Source organism: Cotesia glomerata, linkage group LG6 (assembly GCF_020080835.1).
Source record: "Cotesia glomerata isolate CgM1 linkage group LG6, MPM_Cglom_v2.3, whole genome shotgun sequence".
NCBI classification, from domain to species: Eukaryota; Metazoa; Arthropoda; class Insecta; order Hymenoptera; family Braconidae; genus Cotesia; species Cotesia glomerata.
In genome coordinates, this window is record NC_058163.1 from 27637822 (window position 1) to 27661116 (window position 23295).

At 30.3% G+C, this 23295-nt stretch overlaps 1 protein-coding gene across 8 annotated transcripts in view; it reads left to right on the forward strand.

Annotated features, from left to right (window-relative positions):
• LOC123268147 (ankyrin repeat domain-containing protein SOWAHB) overlaps positions 1-23295 on the forward strand; it is a 61084-nt gene that overhangs the window by 29917 nt on the left and 7872 nt on the right. For 6 of the 8 annotated variants that reach the window (XM_044733030.1, XR_006510180.1, XR_006510176.1 and 3 more), the window contains exon 7: positions 13868-13879. In XM_044733030.1, coding sequence (XP_044588965.1) covers positions 13868-13879 — 12 coding nt within the window. Of the gene's footprint in view, positions 1-13867; positions 13880-14002; positions 14006-17383; positions 17387-23295 lie in introns of all 8 variants that reach the window. The other 2 variants (XM_044733031.1, XM_044733032.1) reach the window with 2 other exon arrangements.

Below are 23295 nucleotides of genomic sequence, written 5' to 3' on the forward strand. Positions count from 1 at the left end.
TTATTCGATATATATATATATAATCATTAGGTTGGTATGACAAAACAGATTGATGCCGATAAAAATCCAAAAAGGTGTACACTACCTTAAATATAAACCGAATCAAGTAGACTACTTTAGTACATACATACTTAATGATGTATGGGTATTATATAGTGCATGCCGAATAATAAGCTATATAAGACTTAGTATAAGGCCACACGTTTAGATTCCGGTCTGTCCACGTTCAGCCCCCAGTTAATTTTCTCTTATTTCTTTTTGCGTTGCAGATGAGCCAGCAAAAAATACGCGGGCATCCGCGGTGGCTCATTAGCTGAGCAGCCTTTAAATTGTCCGCGTGACAGCAGCCCCTGTATCCATTTCTTTAACCCAATCTCCTAACCGTAAACATAATAATAATAATAATAATAATAATTATTAATATTATTAATATGATGATTATTAATATTATTACTATTATTATTATTATTATTATTATTATTATTATTATTATTATTATCTGGTACCTCATTCTCTGGTGAGATATGTATTCTATCTTTCTTAATATATATGTTGGATACGATGATATTTATGTTCGCCGCGTGGCACCTAACGACCGTAAAGCGCCAAGTCTCGATATTTTGCTTTTTTCTCGAGATCGAGATCTTAACGCGATAAGTTAAGTTTAAGAGTTTCAATCTTACACACACTTTTTTTTTCCTCTTTCTTTTTTTTTTTTTTTTTTTTTTTTCATTTTTATAAACCAACAAATTAAATAGCTTGATAAATTACTTGGTACAGCATTAAAAGATTAAGGATCGGTTAATAAATAGCGTGATCGGTTGTATTTAATGGAGCGCAAATTGTTCCCGGTGATAGGGATGAGGATATACGCAAAAGGGTTAAGAGCCAATGCAGCTGCCGGTAATATCACTGCACCTCCTGCAGCTTATGACTACTAGGGAGAGATTTAACACCTGATTTTCCAAAGCTAGAGTAGAAGTAGTAGAGAGACATTTATATACCAAAATATAATATACATAATATAATAATAATAATAATATTACCGACCAACCGTAATCACTTATTATATCACAATGTTTTTTATTTAATAACTTTATTCTTCATATTATTATATTATTTAAATGAAATCTACTTTGATTAATATAATAGATTTTATATTGGGGGTATTGGAGCAATAAAAAGGAAGTTGATTTTTTTTGCTGTTGCCAGTGTACAACTATAGTCTATAGACAGCCACTAGGAAGATCGGTAAAACATAAAGGCTCGGGTCAAGTGGCCACTCTAGCCATTTCTATACTCTATTGACGTTAAATGTTAAACGTTAAATGTTATAATGTTAGGATGGTTTGTCAAGTGACTACTCTAGAGTCCAGAGCCCTCTACTTGTCCACCCGTCCTTAACGTTATTACACACTCTAGTGTGTCCTCGAGTGCGTGTATATTATAGTCTTGAATAGCTCTTGAGATTTAGCTGAGTAGATTTATTTTCACCTATATTGCCCCGAAATTCAAAGTTATCCTATTATATCAATATCATTATTGTTTTTATACTGTATTTTATTATTTCCATATTTATAATCCTCGTGTAACACTACTCTATCGTAACTGTATCTTATTCTTACTTTGTCTTTTAAACTGCTCAATATCGTCAAAACTCACACACCGTACACCGCGTATACTCATATACATTCGTTTATTTTTTGTTCCTACTTATATGTTAGTACAAAGCCCTCCCCTCCCTCCCAAGTAACGAGTAACGAGTAACGAGTAACGAGTAACAAATAACGAATAACGAATAACGAATAACGAGTCCTGAGTCCCGAGTCCCGTGAGTAGAGGAAAGGAAGAATTAACGAGGAATTAATCGTGAATCCTAATGACAAATTGCATCCAGTTCCAGTTGCTCTGTAGCTCCGGATAGCTCCTGTGACGTCGCCCTAATTTGTCTAATTATTTCGCTTTAATTCCACGGGCTCATTATATACTACACTATATATTTTAAACAGTCTACAGAGCCTAGTATATATAATCAAACTGCCGAGATTCCTTATACTCTGACGTTCAGCGAAACGAAAACCGAGTTAATTAATGAATCCATTAACGTGCCGAGCTCTGAGGTCTCACAGCGAGCCTCTTACTTTTTTTTTTTTTTTTTTTTTTTTTTTTTTATACGTATTTTTCAAACCTTTAAGGGACGCTTGAGCTCCAATCTCACCTAACAAATGAGCTATTGTCACATTTTATTAGTGTTACCGCTAATTAACTATGTGAAAACGATATCACGTTCAAAAATATTATCTAGCGATTACATAAAATATTTGTTCTATTAAATATTCAATTTATTTTTTAGTCAAAAGCTTTGGTTAATTTAAAAAGACGCGCTAAACAGTATTCTCACTGAAATGTTTTAAAGATTAGTAGCTTTAAGATGGGTTATAGATTAAGTAACAAATGATTATAAATTCATATTAGTGTATTAAATCTTTAAAATTGAAAATAAAAAATAAAAAAATCTAATTGTTAGATAAAAAGAGTAAAGTATAGTATATAGTTTAGTTTAATACAGTAAGCGTTTAGTTGTGTGGTATTGTGAGGTATTAGCTTTTGCAGCATTGCATATCCTGTACCGCGTAAGCGAGACAGAGTGAGTAGAGGCTTTCCTCAGCTGGCTCATTCCATCACTCACGCAAATAACTCACTTCCCCTTGTACAGTAGTGGCGCTCAGTAATTTATGTTTGTCGAGTCTCATCGCTCGTTCTCCCTGTCCCCAGAGATCCAACCCGAAACCAGAGCTATACCCAAGCTATATCTACTATTTATTAAATCCCAAAAAAAATAAACAATAATAATAATAATAATAATAATAATAATGATGATATATTAAAATTTTAAATAAAATTCATTATCTTTATCATTTAAATTAAAAAAATGTTTAAATCTCCTTAATTCACCCTCGTTGGCACATCATTATAAATATATATCAAAATAAAAATCCGCGACTCGTTATCGTGGTGACGATGTCTTCCTGTCGGATGTGTTGCCTCCCTCATACATTTATTATTCCCTATTTTTACACATCTCCCATACATCTTTTTGATCATAGACATTCCCGAGAAAATTTATCGATCGGCAACGAAAAAAAAAAAAAAAAAATTCAAAATAATCGTAATAATAAATGTTTGTTTGAAATGGTTTGACAAGGTACGAATGTTTTTTTCAGTAAAGTTATTTATTTTTCAGCTTTTTTACATTTATATTTCATTTTATTTTACTTTTTGATGGATCATAATAAATTATTTCCTTGGAGAGTAATTATTTCACTTAATTAATTAAATATTTTATCGGGTATATGAATATTCTCTATTTTATTATACAGTGAGACAATTTTGGATTCAACTGTTGAATGAAATTATTGAAAATAAATATATTTTATTGATCGATATGTTATCAATTTTAGACATTTTTAATGAGTAAAAAAAAAAAAGTGTTTATAAATTTTGTTGAGGCCATTACTTTTTCATTTTTTTCTCTCTATACAGATAAATGTAAGCTAAATTAGTAGTGAGTAGCAAGTTTGTCAAAGGCGCGAAAAACGTGTTGTTTTGGATTTTATATCTGGGACGCAGACGACCCGGTTAATTCTGGAGTCGTTCGTCAGACGACCGCCCTGACGGTACTCTTCACAAGTGTATATTTATTAGTGACGTTATTTTGGTATTCCGTTACAGACTGTGTCAAGACTGGAGTACCAGCCCATTCGATTCGCTGAGTAATCGCTGCCATTAAACACTCTGTTTTCTGTTTTCTGTTTTCTGCTTTCTGTCTCCTGTCTCCTTGTATTGCTGGAATATAGGATCTATTATACCCTATTATACTATCTACTTAATTATTTTTATTGATTAACCGTGTTTGTTATACGATAAAAGTCGATCAATATAATTATATGTTGTCATTATGATAACTTATTATAGTACGAGTAAAAATAAACGGAAAGAAAGGAGATTAATTTTTGGTAAGAATGTTGTGAGAATGTTACATGATGAGGCTGATGCCTGATGACGTGTGTCCCAAACGCGAGACTAGACATTGACTGGGAGCTGAGAGCTGGGAGACTTGATAAAACGCTTGGGATTCACTTGGTGACCGCTACATCGTCTTTTCCCCGGTGATTAACAACAACTCATCTGAAATTCACAACTCTGAATTTCAGGCAAATGTCAGAAAAGTATTTAGTCTTAATTCGAAATTTATAAAAAAAAAGATAGATGGAGTTTAATTTCTCCCCCCTCCCCTCCCCCCCCCCCATTAAAATGGTAATTGATTTAGATTTTTTAGCTCAAAAGTGAATAAATTGACAAGTTGAGAAAAAAAAAAAAATATACATATTTATATATATATATAAATAATGCAATTCTGTCGGTTGTTTGAAAGAATTGAAAGAAAGAATGGAAAAGGGAAGTAAAGTAAAGTTGTAAAGGCATAGTAAGATGAAATGGATGGCATAAGACGTAAACTTTACTTGGTAAAAATAAAAGATACATATTATGCCTTCAACCATCGACATCGTATCGATACGAGTTGTTTTTTCGTTCGAGGAGAATGCGATCGCGCAGAGGGTGGCCGCCGTCGTCACATTGACGGTCAATGCAGCCGGAAAATTCTCAATTATTTTTTATTTATACAATTTAAACAAAAATTAAAAATTTTTTTTCTTTTCTATAAATATTATAAATTTTAAACATTATAAACAGTTTCTATACTTTATAACACAATTATAAAATAATAATAACGGAATATAATTATTAATATGTTTCAATAATTTAAAGCAATCAGAGTAAAAATATTGTTATTTTAAATTAATATAATAATAAAGTTGAATAACAACGTTAATGATAATTGATAATAATCTTAATGATGTGAATCAATTATTAATGTTGCATCAAAAGTCGGATATAATACTATTATTATTTATTATTTATTAATGTTTTACAAGCAATAAAACATGGTATAATTTATGGGTCTTGGAAGTGGACAATTTTGGTATACACATAAATATACCGAGTTGAATGTACACGTGTCACCGCGTATCTCGAGGCTGTTTTCTAGAGTCTCGAAATGCTCTCGCGACACTTGAAGCGTCAGAATGTCAGAATGTTGAAAAGTCAGAAAGTTGGAGCTAAACGAGTACAAGTATATAACTACAGCATATATAATCTCTGTTCATTTCTGATTCGTATGTTATTTTTTTCGTTTAAAATCTCTGATGACTATACGACAAACAAATGCGTAATCCCATCGTCACCCTAACTCATATAATATATATATATATTATTGTTTGTATACTATAATAGTCGCATGAAGCACTTTTGTCCTCCTAATTATTGCCTTTTATTTACAATATTTGCAATATCTACTAATCCACAATTTGATGATGCTATGATTACATTGTCATTGAGATGAAAAACTGATAACGTTTTTATTTTTTTATATTTAATTAAACATAAAAAATTTGTTTTTAATAATTATAAAATTCTTAATATATATCTAAGATATAAAAACCAACTACTGAGTCGACAACCAATCAATAATAATTAATATATATATATATATTAGCTAAAAAGTTCTATTTATTTAAATTTATTTAAACGTTGTTAAATGTGTTTTTATAGTTAACAGCAAACAAAAAATACACTTGTCATTATACGAGCCTCTACACACAAATGTACCCCTATACGTTTAACAACCTGAAAATAATTCATAATAGGGTTGCCAATGTCAGTTTGAGTGTCACACAAAGATATTATTTATACACTATACACATATGAAAAAGGGCAACACACAATTAAATAATATTCATTGGCTTACACAATTGTGTACGTATATATATTAATACATTTAACGAAACTGAGTGCATGGTTCTATGTTATTCATGGTTGCACTCGTTATCGTAGCTGCAATGGATTATTTTAAAGAAAGATTAATTACCTCTCGCAATATTTTACGAGTACGACTTGGATCATTTAATTCTCTTGTTCTTTTGTAATTTATTTAAATAACTAATATACCAATTCACATCTCTAACGCGTATCTATATAATATATAATATTTAGAAAAACTTTTTAACTAAAAAGCAGAAAAGTATAAAATAATTTTTATTGTTGAAAAAAAAAAAAAAATTCAATTAATTTTTATTTTAAAAAAGCGTAGGGTATAGGGTTTCAATTTTTATAAATATTTTACTGATAAATGTTGGTTAAAATTCTAATATAAAATTGAGATGAAATGTATGTGGCATCAAATTATTCGTAACGTGATTGGTTGAATATATCATAAGCATGAAAATATCTGCAAACTCTATAGTCAGGCGCGCGCAAATTTGAATTCTAGTGAAGTATTTAAAAAGCACCCCATACTCGGGTGGCCATAAGTCGATACCCAAGGATACATGTATATATATTTCGTGCACCAGTCTCAAAGAAGATGATGATGATGATGATGATGATGATGCGGATGCTGTGCCAGCTCATAGTCGTGTCTTTGTCGACTCAAACCGGTGGTTTAAGAAAAAGCCCACGAATAAGAACAAGGTGGGATAGCGAAGGGAAAATAAAATTTTAAAAATAAAAATAAGAAGCTCCATAGAGTCGATGTATATAGTCTTATAACACACCAATGAGATTGGGATAAAAAAAGTAACCGGCGCGATCGAGTGAGAACGATTCAATCAGGAGCCACATAAATCTCCAGTTCCCGTGGACATGCCGACTATCCTCCCCCTCTGGATTGGTTCTTACTACTATTCCACAGATCCTCCACTTCTTCTGCAAGCGGAAACCGGCTCGTATCATCATCAGTGCTACATACAGTATATATTCTATACCTTATTTTTTATTATTATTTTTATTTTTACTTTTATTGCGTCTCATACTCGACATTTTATTTTTATTTTTTTATTTTTTTATTTTTTTTTCTTCTTATTCTCTCTTGCTCCTTCTTTTCCTCTACTCGATCCTGACTCCAGAGTATTAATTATGCGTCGTGTGCGCTCGCGGGCATTCCATGAGCAGTGCCAGTATTTGCGGTATTGTTAATCCGCGCTTTCCGTCTGCTGCTACCGTTTCATCAGCCTCTTTTTATTTCATTTTAAGCCCCTTATATAAACTCACTCCCTTGCTCACTTGTTCACTTGCTCACTTGCTCATTTGATCGAGATTTTTCTGTTCTTTAAACTTTTTGTTTTTATTTATTCATTTATTTTTTGTTGCCTCGAAGAAATATATATTGATAATCGCGATTTCCGACTTATAGCCAATATCAAATTATTTTAAAATTAACAAAAAATTTACTACATCTTTTTAATACGCGACTAAATTGTCTACAACTTATTTAATCTTAATTACTACCATGAGTTGAAAAAAAAAAAAAAAAAAAAAAAAATTTTTAATTTATATTTTAGGTAATTTTTTCTTGTATAAATTAATTTTAAATGTTGAATAATTACTTGAAATATCTTGTTAGATTATTCTTATCACTGAAACAATTTTTTTTTCAAATCTAACTAATCATAATTTGAAAATATAAGTATAATTTAGTAAAATTAAAAAAAAAAAAAAATAATAATAATAATCTAAATCGTATAGCGATAAAAAAGGTTAAATTAGTCACTTAAAGTAAGAAATTAAGCTTTATTGTTTATAATTTCCAAAAATCTTATAGAGCATGAAACTATCAGTACACAGAAAGAAAGATTTCTTGACTCGAGAACAAAATTCTTGGCTCAAGTAAAGTTTCGGGTGCCCGAAGGAAGACCGAAGTTGTCTTGGCCGAAGTAAAAATTTTTCTTGAAATTTTATTCTTGGTCCAAGTAATTTTTTCTTAATTCAAATTATCATAAATACTTGATACAATAACTTTTTATACCTATTTGATCAAGATTCTTAGATACTTTGGGGAAGCAGCGCCACCGATACTTCAGCTGAGAAAAAAATTTTCTTACCTTGAGAAAATTTTTCTCTTGAATATTTGATACCCATTTTAGATTATTTTAGAGCGCAATTATACATATTGAATGAAAAAAAATGATTGAATATTACTTGATAATCCCATTTGACATGTTAGTTAATAAAAATATTAATGAAAATTTACATCAAGATACAGTCAATTTAATTTTTTGGAGCAAGAAAAAAATTTTCTCAAGACAAGAAAATTTACTTCTCTCAAGAACTTAATTTTTTGGAGCAAGAGAGAAATTTTCTCAAAACAAGAAAATTTTCTCGACTTAAATAAATTGTCTTGGATCAAGATACGTATTTCTTGAAGCAAGGAATTAATTTTGTTGGAATAAATGAAATTTCTTGTGTCAAAAAAACAAATTTTTTTCGCCCAAGAAAATAATTCGGAAGAAAAATATTTTCTTGGTTCAAGTCAACTTTTCTTTCTGTGTATAAATTTTATTGTATTATAAAGTAATATAAACATTTGTTCGAGTCCGAATTGAAAATCTACTCATGATCTATTATCTTCTGTATGTATTATATAGAAAAACAGGAACAAGTCTGAGTTTGAGATAGCCAGGTAAAATATCTGGATCTCGAGTCCCGGGTCCCGGGTCCCGGGTCCCGAGTACCGAGTACCGAGTATATACTATATAGTATTCAGCATTATAAAGAGACTTCATTATAACGTCGCGAGTTTCTCTTCTCTTCAGCGTTCCCGCATACCAGTATATAACTATGTAACGAGAGCTAAATACAGAAGCTGTACCCTGTACCAAGTAAAGGTAACATTAGCTACGCTGGTGGGTATATATGTATATATATATATATATATATTTGGCTCTAGGGCGAACGACCAAGAAACAAAAGGAGCCGAAACACGTTCATTATTTCAAGCTAATTGGCGGTACGCCTTTACTCCCAAACTTTACCTAAGGGACTACCTTACTGCTGTATATATTACTTGATACTATAGATATATAATAAAACTGTACGTAGTACAGTGACTAGTTCATTTAAAAGCTCCTATATGTGTCTTTAAATACGCGATATTTATCACAACAAAACGTGTATATATTTCAACCTCCTCTTACTACTACTACTACTACTACTACTATTATTATTATTATTATTATTATTATTATTATTATTATTATTATTATTATTATTATTATTATTATTATTATTATTATTATTATTATTATTATTATTATTATTATTATTATTATTATTATCATTATTATTATATGCGTATATGAGTACACAAATGTTGATGTTGTAAGTAACTTTTTGAAAGCTCTGTTTAGTAATGCTTTATTCTTGAATTATTATCTACTGTTTTCACTTGTTGTTGGTTTATTAATATTATTATTATTATTATTATTATTATTATTATTTGCAATATTCAACTGGGTGCATTACGCTTAAATTATAGTGATATAATTACGACATTTACGTAGCCAAGGCTACGGAACACAAACATTACATGCTATATTTTTAAGTTAAAAGATATATATTTATCTGTATAGAACATTGTTTTTTTTTTTTTATTCTCTTTTACCGATTTTAAAGTGATTTAGATTGTTATTAGTTTGGGAGCAGCCGGTGATTGACGGGCTAATAAGTCAATTACACGTAATTGTTTCTAACCCATTTGCAGTTTTGCGAAACATGTAAAGAAGATTCTACTGATAATTTTTTTTTTTTTAAATAATTATAATTAGATCGTTTTTGGCTGGTTGGCTCTTAAAGGTGATAATGATGAGCAATATAATGTTTGAGACTGTGATTGGATTGGCAAACTAATGCGATTAAAAAGAACAAATAAAGTAAATTTTTGTCAGTAAAAGTTTCCGTTTAATCGGTTTAATCTGATGTTAAAAATATAATAAATAATTATATGTACAATGTATAGACTTTTGACAATAATTAACTGAGATTTATATACAATAAAAGATTTCGTTTAATAATTCATAATAAAATCTAATTTTAACTTGTATAATAATAACAATAATAATAATAATAATAATATATATTATAGATATATAACACAATAAAAGATTACAAGTGTACAGGATAAAAGAGGTTAAGTGGAACATGGTATCATCATCTCTCGTGTGCGACGACGGACTACTCAACTAACAAACGATTTACCTAATTCCCTTTTCGTCGCGCATTCGCATATAATAGTCGTTATCACCTCGAGCCACCGGGTAGCTCTGATACCTCGGGATTATCATATTTACGACGGGCACATATAGGTGGCATGCCTTGCCAGCAGCTACCTTTACTTTTAGACTGTATATACTATAAATACTGTAAATACGAGAGACCCTCGTATCCTGGTTGTATCCTCGAGCCTCGATACAAGCTTACTATCCGTCCGTCGCTCGTTCCTCATTTTTCCCTTTCTTTGAGTTTTTTTATTATTATTAATTATTAATTTTGTACTTGAAAAATAATTTTAGGATTAACTGGAATTATTTCTGAGAGTAACTTTAATCCATTACATTATGAAAAAACGAAAGGTTAATTTTAACTGCGGAAAAGCTTTTGGTTGTATTTATTCCGGAAGTATTTGGAAATATACCGGCAATAACCGGTGAACATTGTAAGTTTGTCAGTCCTTCTTATCCCGGCAATAATTTCAAATAATTTATAAAAGCTATTCAATTCAAATTGAGGCTCCACTCTGTCGGATGAATAAAAGATGTGCCTACCCGTATGGCCGTCCAGCATCTTATTCCCTCGTACGGTATTTTAACTCTTTTTCTCTGTGCTGGTTAATCTTTATTTTTTTAACATTTTTATTTTATTTATTATATTAAATAATAAATGTATATACCAACAAGGCAAATGGAGAAGAATTGTTTATTATATTTTAGTATACACATAATAATAATAATAACAACACAAGTTGTCTGTAATTTTTGACTTTTATTAAATCATATCTCATATTTATAGATATCATATCAGGAAAAATCATTTTCACAACATATTACATGCACACACACGTTTCATAAACAAAATATATGTTAAACTATAAAAATCAATTGGTTGAGTCCATCATAATTGTTGGGTCAATTTGAGAGAGCTGTTCTGATAATTATGCACCCCATTTCGGTTTTGCTATGGGTGTGAATTAACCTTCTTATCCCTTAAATATAATTGCGTTGACTGTGACTTGAAAACATATATATAATACGATAGAATAGAATAGAATAGAATAGAGAAATTTTAGGGGTTAAATTTTGGAAGGGAGAGAAGTGTCTAGGCAATTTCACCAAACAGTTGCTTGCTTATTCGAAATCGTTTGGCTCATCCTCATTCTCGATTCTCATTTTATATATACATATATTTATATATATATATATATATATATATATAAATTGGTATTACTGGTGAGTTAGGTATTTTCTGTTGGGTTCTGAGCGTGCCAGACGCGCCATTTTATGCCCGTGGGCGGATCCCGGATGGACCTAATAAATTGTTTGTTGTAATTAAATGAGTTCGAGGGAGTCGTGTTAGGGGGAAACGTGGGGACGTTTAAGCGACGGGTGAGGTGCCAGCCGCGGAAATGCTGGTGGGGAACACAACCAGGTACTGCAATGCTTTTAAATTAGGGTAGGGATACACTTGAATGTGTGTTGCTCTATCTGGTATATGTATGTATGTATGTATGTATGTATAGATAGAGGTACATATATACATACATAGAAAGGAATAAAGATGAACGGCCTATGGACGGGCCGCTATCTGCACCGCTGGAACAGAAACACGCTCGTGGCGCGACAGCTCCTGACAAATGACGGCTCGAGTGGCTCTCTACCGTCGGCCCCCTGTATCCGGGCATGCTCTATACTCTCTATATGTGTCTACTATGCCGTTAACTGTTTCTGGGTAGTAACCCGTTCTCCTCGCAGCCCCTTTGTCGTCTATTCAGCCCTACACCCGGACACCCTGACACCCCCGCAAAAAAGCTGTCCGGGGCCCGACGCATGATTAAATGGAAAACTAAATTCCCAACGTAACGCTTTCACAGACTGTCTCTCGTTTCCACTTTTTTTTCCTAACTATCTATATCTACCAATCAACCCGTTTATTCATTTTATTTTCACTGGATAAACTAATTTTTGTCTCAACTCAACATACCTTCAACGATTCACTGGAGACAGCTAGTCCAGTTATGATCAACTCGTGTACGTCAAAAAACTCCCATAAAAAAAAAAAAAAATCTAACAAAAATTCAACACATATACATATTTAAAATCATTTATCGATGGTTATTTGGAAAATTTTTATCATCGTATGCTTCGGAGGGAAAAAAAATCCTCTGATGGCAAATTTACTGCAATATATATATATATATATCTAAAGTCATTTAAAGAACCCTTAGTTTATCCTTTTTCGATAGATTTAGTATTAAAGACATCTAAATGACAGATCTAAATGCGATGTTTAAGCATTTATAATATACTACATAACAGGCGGATGATAATTCCAGATGCCCGCGAATTATGCGGGCAAAATAATTGGAATGTAAACCGGTGACGCGTACCTGCGACGAAACAGCCGTTCACTGTCTCATTTCTCCCATACCCCACTTAAATATTTCTTATCCTTCCCCTACACATAACATATTTATACCTTGAGACTACTTAATAATACCAATACCAATACCAATACCTTAGAATAACGTAAACAGAAATAGGGACAGAGACTTGATATAAGTTTATACCTACGTATAAGATCATACGACAAGAATTTTATTTTATTTTTTTATTTTTTTTTTTTATTTATATATAGTTGCCAACTAAAATGTTCAAGTATGAAGACGTTCCTTTTTTGATAAATAATTTGTTATGCATACTCTGAGACTTAAAATTGCGTTCAATTTAACCGCGTTTTATTCCTCTTCTTTGTCCTCCAGTTTATCGTTCCTCTGTTTTCATTTTGTATTAGTATTGGCATCGGTTATTTTATCGACTACATAAATATAGATGTTCAACCGATGATCGGCTGATGCTTGAGCCATCTCTGGTTTGCTTAGCATTTAATATTATTATAATAAAACTAAGAAGTTTAAACCCTCGGTAGTTTTTACATCAACGATAGAATTTTTTTTTAGCAAGCAAGCAAGCAAAAAAGCAAGCGAGTGCGATCTAAAAAGTATGCACGCAATATATATATTTATATAGCATGTATTCTTTCGTTTCTAAAATAATATTAATGTCTATACTATACTGATCCTTTCATCATTATCTATTATACATATAAGTATTTAACGGTTTATATGGTTCGCATGAATTTATTTATTATATTCTCGGGAATTTGAAAAAAAAAAAAAAAAAAAAACAAGAATATGAGTATGAAAAGCATGTACCACATTTTATAAACCGCAGAAAGTTCCTTGAGATTCGTGAAGAGGTAAAATACTTAACCGCAGAATCGCCTGGAGCTTTTTCCCTTGTTTATCACTCACGTCTTATGGAAACCTGGATAAACTTTTAATAACAAAGCGAGGGAGAACCAAGTTCTGTTATGATATTGCGTGTCGGTAGATCCTGAATAATAACAACAATAATAGTAATAAATTCCAGGGATGAGAGAGAAAGACTGAAGAAACTGTGGATTTGAGATTTACGTAAAACCGCAACACAAGAACCGCTTGACCGCTAAATTATCAAGAGAGAAAACGCGCGATTCATTATCAATTAAAATTTTTTATTAAATCTACGGAACATGCCTCAGAAACCAGAAACTATACTATTTACAGTTATATGTTATCCTTGTTTTTATTTTGTCTTTCCAGCCAGTAAAAATTAAATTGACGCGTATGATTTAAATTATTTAAATTATTATGTTTCAGGATCCATCATCTGTAAGTATATATGACTGTTGTTAGATATTTAATACCAAATACCTGATGGTGGCTAATCATTTTTGTTATTAATTTTCATCTGATTCATCTGCCAATGGACTACGTACTTATCAACATCTTCAGGGTGTAAGTATTTTAAATTTTTATTTTAACTATATAATTTATATAAAGATTATAAATTCAGTTTTAAAATATCTATTATAATTATTATTCATTTAACAAATATAAAAATTTTATAGCATTATATTAACAATTAATCAAATTATCAAAACGGTAACTCGCAATCGTGCAATATTTTTCGCACTTTCCTCTAAGTACTTTAACATAATGTTATAAAATATATAAATCGGATAAATACAATAATTTGTGTATAGTGAAAGTAAAAGTTTAGGAAGAAATATAAGGATAAGAATGAGAGTAAAGAGTAGAGAATCGAATACGATGGGACCGATAAGTGACGTCTCTATAAGTAGAAGGTAAACGGCGCCCGCGTCTCGGCGGGGGTCCCAGACGTCGTCGGAGACATCAGCGCTGCGGGCGGCCATTGTCTCAAGTCCTAGCAGATTGAGGTAGTAGAGTTCTGGGCCCAAACTATTTCATATATGTTATATATTCTTCATATAGTATATAGCATAGACAGTAGGTCGAATTACTATTATGTTACTATTATTTAAATTATAATTCATATTATCATAGTATTATATACAGCTTAGTGAGTGAAAGAAATTTTTTAAAAACAGACTTTGTAGTTATATTTTTACTATTAATTTTTCAGGCATTCAGTCGTTCTTTAAAATTAATATTTTTTTTTCATTATACTTAATAATTTACTTTGTGTGCTATTATTTTTTTATATTAATTTATTATATTTTTTTACGTCATTTATTATTATTTTGGTTATCCGGTTCCTTCAGTCCTTTATATGTATACATTTATATACTTATTCATATAAATATTTTGTCTCATGTAGACGCCATCAGATGAAATTATTCTCGAGTATTAAAACTCCTCTTTTGCAACAGCTATTACAGCAGCTGATTCTTGTCATTATTTTTATTAACATAATGACAGTCGGACAACTCAATTTGCATGGAAAATCACACGATCGTTTTTATCTAATATACATATATATATATATACATATATATATATACATAAACTGATATCCGTTGAATAAATTTAAACTGCACAAAATATAAAATATTTTATAATAATAATGTTTCATATTATTTTTATATTTAAACAAAAAAAAAAATAATATTTTGCAAATACAAGAGATAAATAAAATCCCCTCACTATATTATGTTATACGGTAAATAACTTTTAGATTAATCAAAGGAAGGATTTGGAACTTAATTTTACATTATTTATCAATCTTTTATTATCATTTTTATAATAATAATAATAATAATAATAATAATTATTATTATTATTATTATTATTATTATTATTAGATATTTTGTAGCTAAAGGGTGGTTAAAATAGTAATATCTTAGCCACAGGCTGTCGATGAATAAAGAGTGAATAATATTAACTTGAAATTAAATTTTAAATTGCGAGAATAGAAGCTTTTTTACACATATTATCTGACGATACAAAATGCTATACCTAAGTAGAAAGAGAGTCTTGGTATTAACATATCGATTTACATAATGCGTATAATTCAAGTAATTATTGCGAGAAATATACACAATTTAATACATAATATGGATGATGATGGTTAAACCCGTTTCTTATCTGCTAAAATCGCTCCATCGATATTGTTATTTTTTTTATTTTTTTTTTTTCATAGATATATATATATATATATATATATATATTCAATACTCATTATTTTTTAAGTAACTATTTATTTTATCATTTTTTTCGCGTAATTTGTCAAAGATTTTGTAATACTTTTATAAGGTTATTTATCTTAAACTCTTATTGTATGGATGCCTGAGGGATTTAATTTATAATAAGTATTTTCATTTTGAAAAGTTTGATATGTATTTTAAGAATTAAACAAAAAAGATTATTATGAAAGATAAACAAGCAAATAATTAGTGGTGTTTATAATATACTTGTTAATACTTGTTGTGAAATATATAAATAATAATTATAAAAGAGTATGAAGGTAATACGGTAATAGAAATTTAGGAATTTAGGAATGGATACCCAAGTAGTTGTAATGATGTTTAGGTGTATTTTTATATGTCAGGTGTGCGTGCACTTGCAATTATGAGTTGTTTAAGTGCGTGTATGTATACCGACGAGTGTCTCGTGGCTCTGTATAATTTGACATGTTGTCCTACACGTTATTATTCAGATAGATCTCGAGATACGTGGTCAGTCCGGTAGTTGAGTTCTGTTCCCCTCTTTCGTGCCCTCATGAGCTTGCTTTCCTCCCTCCACTTTTTTAATAAGTAATCTTTTTTTTTATTTTTTTTTACTGAATTTTCTTTTTGTCTTTTTTTCCTCTTTTTAAACCCTCACATATATGCTTTATAATATAATTATTCAATATATTTATATATATATATATATATATATATATATATATATATATATATATATATATATATATATATGTTACATTGCATGTTTCATAAACAAATTTAATGTCATAAATGTTCACAAAAATTTTTTCGTGTCACTATTAAAGTGACAACTTGTTTTTTTTTTCTTTTTAATCTTGTGACTACATTTTTTTTTAAATCTATTCTACTTTTTTAAAATTCTAGTTTAGCTTTTTGACTTACATCTAATAAATAATAAATAAAATAAATAATTAAGGTATTAAAGCAAAATACACGGAAAAAAAATCCTATGAAAAATTACTATAGTAACATCGTAATCCAGGACTAGACTTTCAGTATCTCCATTTTTACGATGCTGCCGTCTACAGAATACAATTTGAATTATTGAAAATTACGATGTTATTTAGTAAATTTTTTTTCCGTGAGAGCAAGTGAATAAGGACGCATACTATATGTTTTAATAAAAGAGAGACAGAGTCTAGTAGTTTGCGACGCCACCACCGAAAGATGACCAAATACTGTATCGAGGGTCTTATTATGTGACTGAACAGAAATTTTAAATATTCCCTCCGATAGCGTGAGGGGATAAACCTTGGACTTGAGGCGGAGAGGACACCGGTTTCGATTCCTGAATGATACAGAATTATTTTTTCGGTGACCTAAACTTCTTTTTAATTTGAGTGATAGAAATTTACGATGATGCATTGAGTTCTGGCCCGGCACTGCAATGTCCTATACTAAAAATTACGATGTTTGTATTGTAATTTTTCGTACAATTTTCTTTCCGTGTAATTAAATGTTGATTCAATTGTATTAATTATTTTTATGTTATTATTAATTATTGTTTGTTGTTGTTTTTTTTTTCTTTTTCTTACGAATTCCAGCTAAAATACGGCAATTAAATATATATATATATATATATTTTTTTTTTCTTTTTCATGTTCTGCAATGGATCACAAAAAATCATTTGAACAAATCAATCCAGTATGTAAGTAATTGTTTTCAAATCAATCTAAAATAAGTTGTTAATTTTTATCCTGAAATCTAACGTCTATTTGTGATATGATTTGACAAGGGAGATATGTTAAAAGCGATAACTACCCTCTTAACCCTTTATACTTTTATAAGGTTCATTATCATGGACTATACGAAATTGCGGATACACTAACAGTTTATCACTGTATTGGTATTGATATTTTTTTGATCTGAGGTTACATATATGCTATTATACTATAGTAGATTATATGAAGGCCCTAAACTGTAGACAGTAGCTTGGGGTTAATAGAGTGCCCGGTGATGCACGAGCGATGCGGCGCTGCGGCCAAAATGCGGCTTACCACACGCCAGCTGCCTGTTATCCGCAAAAATCTGTATCCTGCGCCCTTATTTTACATCTACATCTCATATATACATTTACACATGCACTTGCATATCTTTTACCCATAAAATCGTTTTATCAATAACAATATATCCATAATAAGATATATAATTTAAACAAGAGTTTAATTGGAAAAGAATTTATATACATCGTATATATGTGATTTAATAACAATTAGTAAAGCAACTTATTTTCAGAAGAGTTGAATAATAAAAGAGATATTTAAATGCATATCCGTTCTCACGTGGTTTTTATGTTTTAAATCTGATTTAACGAGTTTCTTTCTATTATTATTATTATTATTTTTCATCAGTTCGATTGTTACCAATTTTTTGCTATTCAATGTCGATACAGTTTATTGTTATCGCTATTGAGGAATCGTAAATTTTCTTGTACGACTTGACTAAGATCCATCTACATAAACTAACTTAAAAGAATAACCTAAGATGGCTGTTTATGATTCTCAGGGTATAAATATTCATCGACATGTTTTTAAATAAAAGACGCCTCAGACTTTACTAAATAGACTTCCTCTTAATTTTTTTTTTTTTTATTCTTTATTTTTTTTTTTTTTTTCATCATCGAGCTAGCCTTGCGTAGTACCGGGATTTTTTTTTTCGAGTACGATTGTGAAAAATTTTTTTACATTTAACAGTAATGGAAAATCAAGTTACAAATTCTCAGAAAAATGTTATCTAATCGATTATTGATTTTCAATTGAGCTTGAAATATAATAATGAAATTAATTTTTAAGAAAAGAAAATATTCAATCATGAATGAGCTTGCCCATCAGATTAATCATTAGCCAGAGGAAACGATTTAATCTGCTACAACTTAAAACAATGAGAACAGTATAAAGATAAAAGTAAAAAGGTAAAAAGGCAAAAAGGCGAAAAGGCCAAAAGGCTCATCTTAACACACATAATGGTTCTTTTCCTGGCGTTCCGTTTGATGTTACTCAATTACCTGCATTCATCAAAGAATTACAAGAGACCTATGACCTCTTTGAATTCATCCAGGTTAAAATTCGGAATAAACTAAATTTTTTTTTACATTTATTGCTTAATTAAAATTTAAAAACTAATTTTAATATATATCATTCTTTCAATTTTATCATTTTAAATTTATTATTAAATTTAAAATTTCATAAAAATAAAAAATTGATATATATTTTATAATTTTCAACCATTATATCTTTATGAAATATTTATTTTTTTTATAGATTCGATCAATTTAAGTTTGTAGACATAACTTAAATTAAAAAAATAATCTAAAGCAAAATTATCATTTTATAATTAATAGTATAAACCTTTTGTTTGTCAATACAAACAAATATCCATTTACATATGTACACAATGTACACAATGAGATCACAGAGAAACTACTAGCGTTAATATAGTTTCCATGACCAAACTGAAATTAGCATAGCATCTAACCTAGTACGGCATTAATTGGTACATGTTCTAGATTAGACAGCTCTCAGAACTTACCGTCACCATCATCAACAACAACAACAATAACAACAATAATAACAACAGCAGCAGCAGCAGCAACAACAAGTTTGATTCCATTGAAACTTTAAATTATATATATATATATATTTAGGGGCGAGAGGTGGAAAACAGAATATTACTTCAGAAAATACTTTGAGTTTTTGAAAACTCAAATGTGCTAAATCTTTTTTTTTTTTTTTTTTTTTTCTAAATAGAAACAAAACATTAATGAAGATTATGATGATAATAATAATAACAACAATAAAATGTAGTGGCGCTGCTGATGAGAGCCCATGCATAAATACCTATATACACAATTCGCATAAAAACTTATACAAAGATGCTCTCTCGCGCAACAGATATAATTCTTATGGTATGCGGATGCAAGTTTATATAAATTTATAAATATAACATGTCTTTTACTAAAAAAAAGGTTGATGCTTTAATAACCATTGGTTTGTTGATAACAAAAATAAAAAAGTTATTAAAAATTTATTTTCATTCACTTTCATAGTAATTTAATGGATTAGTTAAAGCCAAGTATGACAATACACTGGTGATGATACTATATATAATTAAATGTAGAGGCCAAGCAGAGGATGCATTAATTGGTGCAGAATCTAGGATTGAGGATAAAGGATAGAGGATAGTGAATAGAGAATAGAGAATGCAGGAAGAGAGGAGAGCAAACATTAATAATGTTGGGTGTAGAGACAATTCAATTGGTGTTGCGGTATATAGACACTGTGAAACTAGCTGAGGCTGAGGCTGTGCAGGATCGCAGGGTGGGTGGTAAATCATAGGTCAAAGGGTGGCGTGCTAAGGGGATTGGTTTATAGTTTGTGTGTGCAGAGTTGTGGGTGGCGAGCTCGTTGCTGGAGCTGGTTTGAGGTATCGAGCGATGCCCGCGACTAATCCCCGGTTTACCTAATCACCTAAACCCCTGCTCAATGCTTTTACTGTTGGCTCTCTCGTCTCTCTCTCTCTCTCTGGTCCAATCGCTTCTAAAGCAGCTTACAATTTCACCCCTTAGAGGCTGCTGGCGAGAGCTTGAGTCTACCTCATCTGCCTCTCCACTAGTTACTATTAGGTGGTTTTGTTCTGATCGATAGATACCATGGTATTATTATTGCTAAAACATTCAATTTTGGTATAATTATAATATACTGACAATGAGTTTAAAAATTTAGTTTTTTAAAACCTAATAATATTTATTTTATTTAAATTAAAAAATCTAAGATATATTTTATATAATTTATAAAGTTTATTTATAAGGATATGCAAATATTTAAATATGTGAATTTAAAAAAAAAAAAAAAAAATGCAAATGTACTAAAGCTTGTAAAATATTTTTGTAACACAAGTGGTAAGTGGTGTATCAATTGAAACAATGACAGGTTAGTAGTAAACTCTATAAAGATCTAAGACGGATACTCATTGCCGGCAGGTGTAGACATTCGTCGAACCGCGACGTGACAAGACATTTGCATCAGCGGACCATTAGCTTGTCAGTTTGATTCACTTGAGCGAGGACATTCAACGCATTAAACATTATTCAACAAGTTTTCCTCGTAACAGCTCTTCCTCAATATTAACAGTTTTAATCGACGTGTTAGTCCCAGGAAACACTTTCTGGACTAATGGATTATTATAATCATAATCTATATTACTACCAGAAATGTATATACAAACATCCATGATTTTAAAGTTTCCCAAAAATATATTGTTGCATTCGATCATTTTAGCTTCATTTATTGGTATTTATTACAATCAAATTAAATAAAATATGTGGTGATTTCCATTTATTCTTACTTTTACATAAAAAAAAAAAAAAAAAAAAGAGATGATAGAGAGAAATGAGTGTATTGACTCAATTGGAAATTATACGGTCTCAATTCCAGATTGTTAGTCACGAATAATAGACAAGCTGACTCGATACGACAAACTTCTACGACGATTTCGACGTGAGCGGTATTTCACCGAGGATTACTCGGCTTATAAGCTTTTCGTTCCGATACCAGAATACTCTCAGTTTGTAGTATATATATATATATATATATATACATACAAATATATATATATATATATATATATATATATATATATATATATATATATATATATATATATATATATATATATATACATACAAATATATCACCAGCAAAATAACCGGGTAGAATGGGTATAACTCTATGGAGCAAAGAGCACATGGATATATATATATATATATATATATATAAATAAAACGATGAGATGAGAGTCAATTCACCATTTGTGTGTGAGTGTATATGCAGTTAATGGAAATTCAAGTTTTTTTTTTTATTTTTTTTCAAACATATACTGAAACATACATACATCTGTATGTACATACGCAAATTGGTATTAGTATGTAGCGCTTACCCTTCTTTCGCGACTCAATACCAACACCGGGAAAATTATCAGCACAAGCTATTATATTTCCGTAGTACATATGTACCCGTGATAAAAGGCAATCGGTTGCCGAAAACGAGCCGCAAAACACCCGTTCTACGCCTTGTGTGCCACTACCCAAAGATAAATCGCGCTCAACATTTTTACCTGTTGCAACGGGGTATTATTATTTTATATATATATATATATCTATCTATCTAGTACATATATTTTTGCTATCCATTTTATGATAAATATTTTCGTACTCTACATTATTTTTTATATTTATTATAATTTTGACTTTTAAAATTTATATAATTATTTTTTGATAATAATTCATTCAATTATATTAAATATGTGTATATATAATGAAAAAAAAAAAAAAAAAAAAAAAAATCAACTACAGCAATGCTATTAATTATGGATTATTAAATTGATTGATGGAATCAAGTACCGAGACTTGAATATTATTTGAGCGTTTTCACCCTCCCAGCATTAAAACATTAAAAAGTGATAATGATAACCCTCTCTAAGATCTCACGGATAACATTGTAGCGGTGTGAGTGACGTTGATCGGTGGGCGTAACTGGCAATTGAATATCTTGAAACAGAACCTGCGTGTTTTGTTGTTATTGTTTTTTAGTAAAGAGTAATCCCAAATAATGACACCTTCCCCACAATTGTCTTCCGGCAATTGAAATAACTTTTCACAATAAATATGATAATAATAATAGTTTTAAAAAAAATTACTCATGTTTTTATTTGTCATAATGTATTAGTATAGAATGTTTAACCTCTTATCGGCGTGAAAAATCAAATCAAATAAAAATAGCTGTAAATTAGATACACCCATTAGGAGCATCAAAGCGTCTATTTCAGAGTGACCACCCTAGTCCTGTCTTAAAACATTCAGAGATATAAATAGCTCTTAAATAATAGCCACAGAAGCTGAAACTGTGATAAATAATAATAATAATAATAATAATAATAATAATAATAATAATAATAATAATAATAATAACAACAACAATAATGATAAGGATGAGGATAATACTAAAAGTAAAATAAAATACTGAGAAAAAATACATATATCCCTGCTCATGCAGAGTATATATATGTATATTAGTATAGTGGGTTCTGGGTTCTGGATCTTGAATTCTGGATTTTGGATTCTGTGATCTGTGATCTGGGATCTGGGATCTGGGATCTGGAATCTGGGATCTGGAAGAATTCTCTGTGGCGGTAACGGTGAGACCGCCACTAAATATTGTGTTCGCGCAGTGAATACAGCCCGTGGACACGTGTAAACGGCCCGCGGGATTCCGTATGAAGTAGATCGGGCCCAACGATTATACGCTAATTCAACGCAAATTCCTTCGCGAAGATATCTGTATCGCTTTCATATATCAGCGGAAAGAGTAGAGACACTGTTGAAACAACACAATAACTATAAACAGTAGATAAATATGTATGCATGTATGTAAATATAAAGTAAGCCTCTGGATTAAAAGAGTTCCTCAAGAAAAATACGAACAAGAAAAAATACCATTTAATATACGTACCGCGTACCTCGTACCGCCGGTAGCAAATAGTCGTTATAAACTTTCTATATAT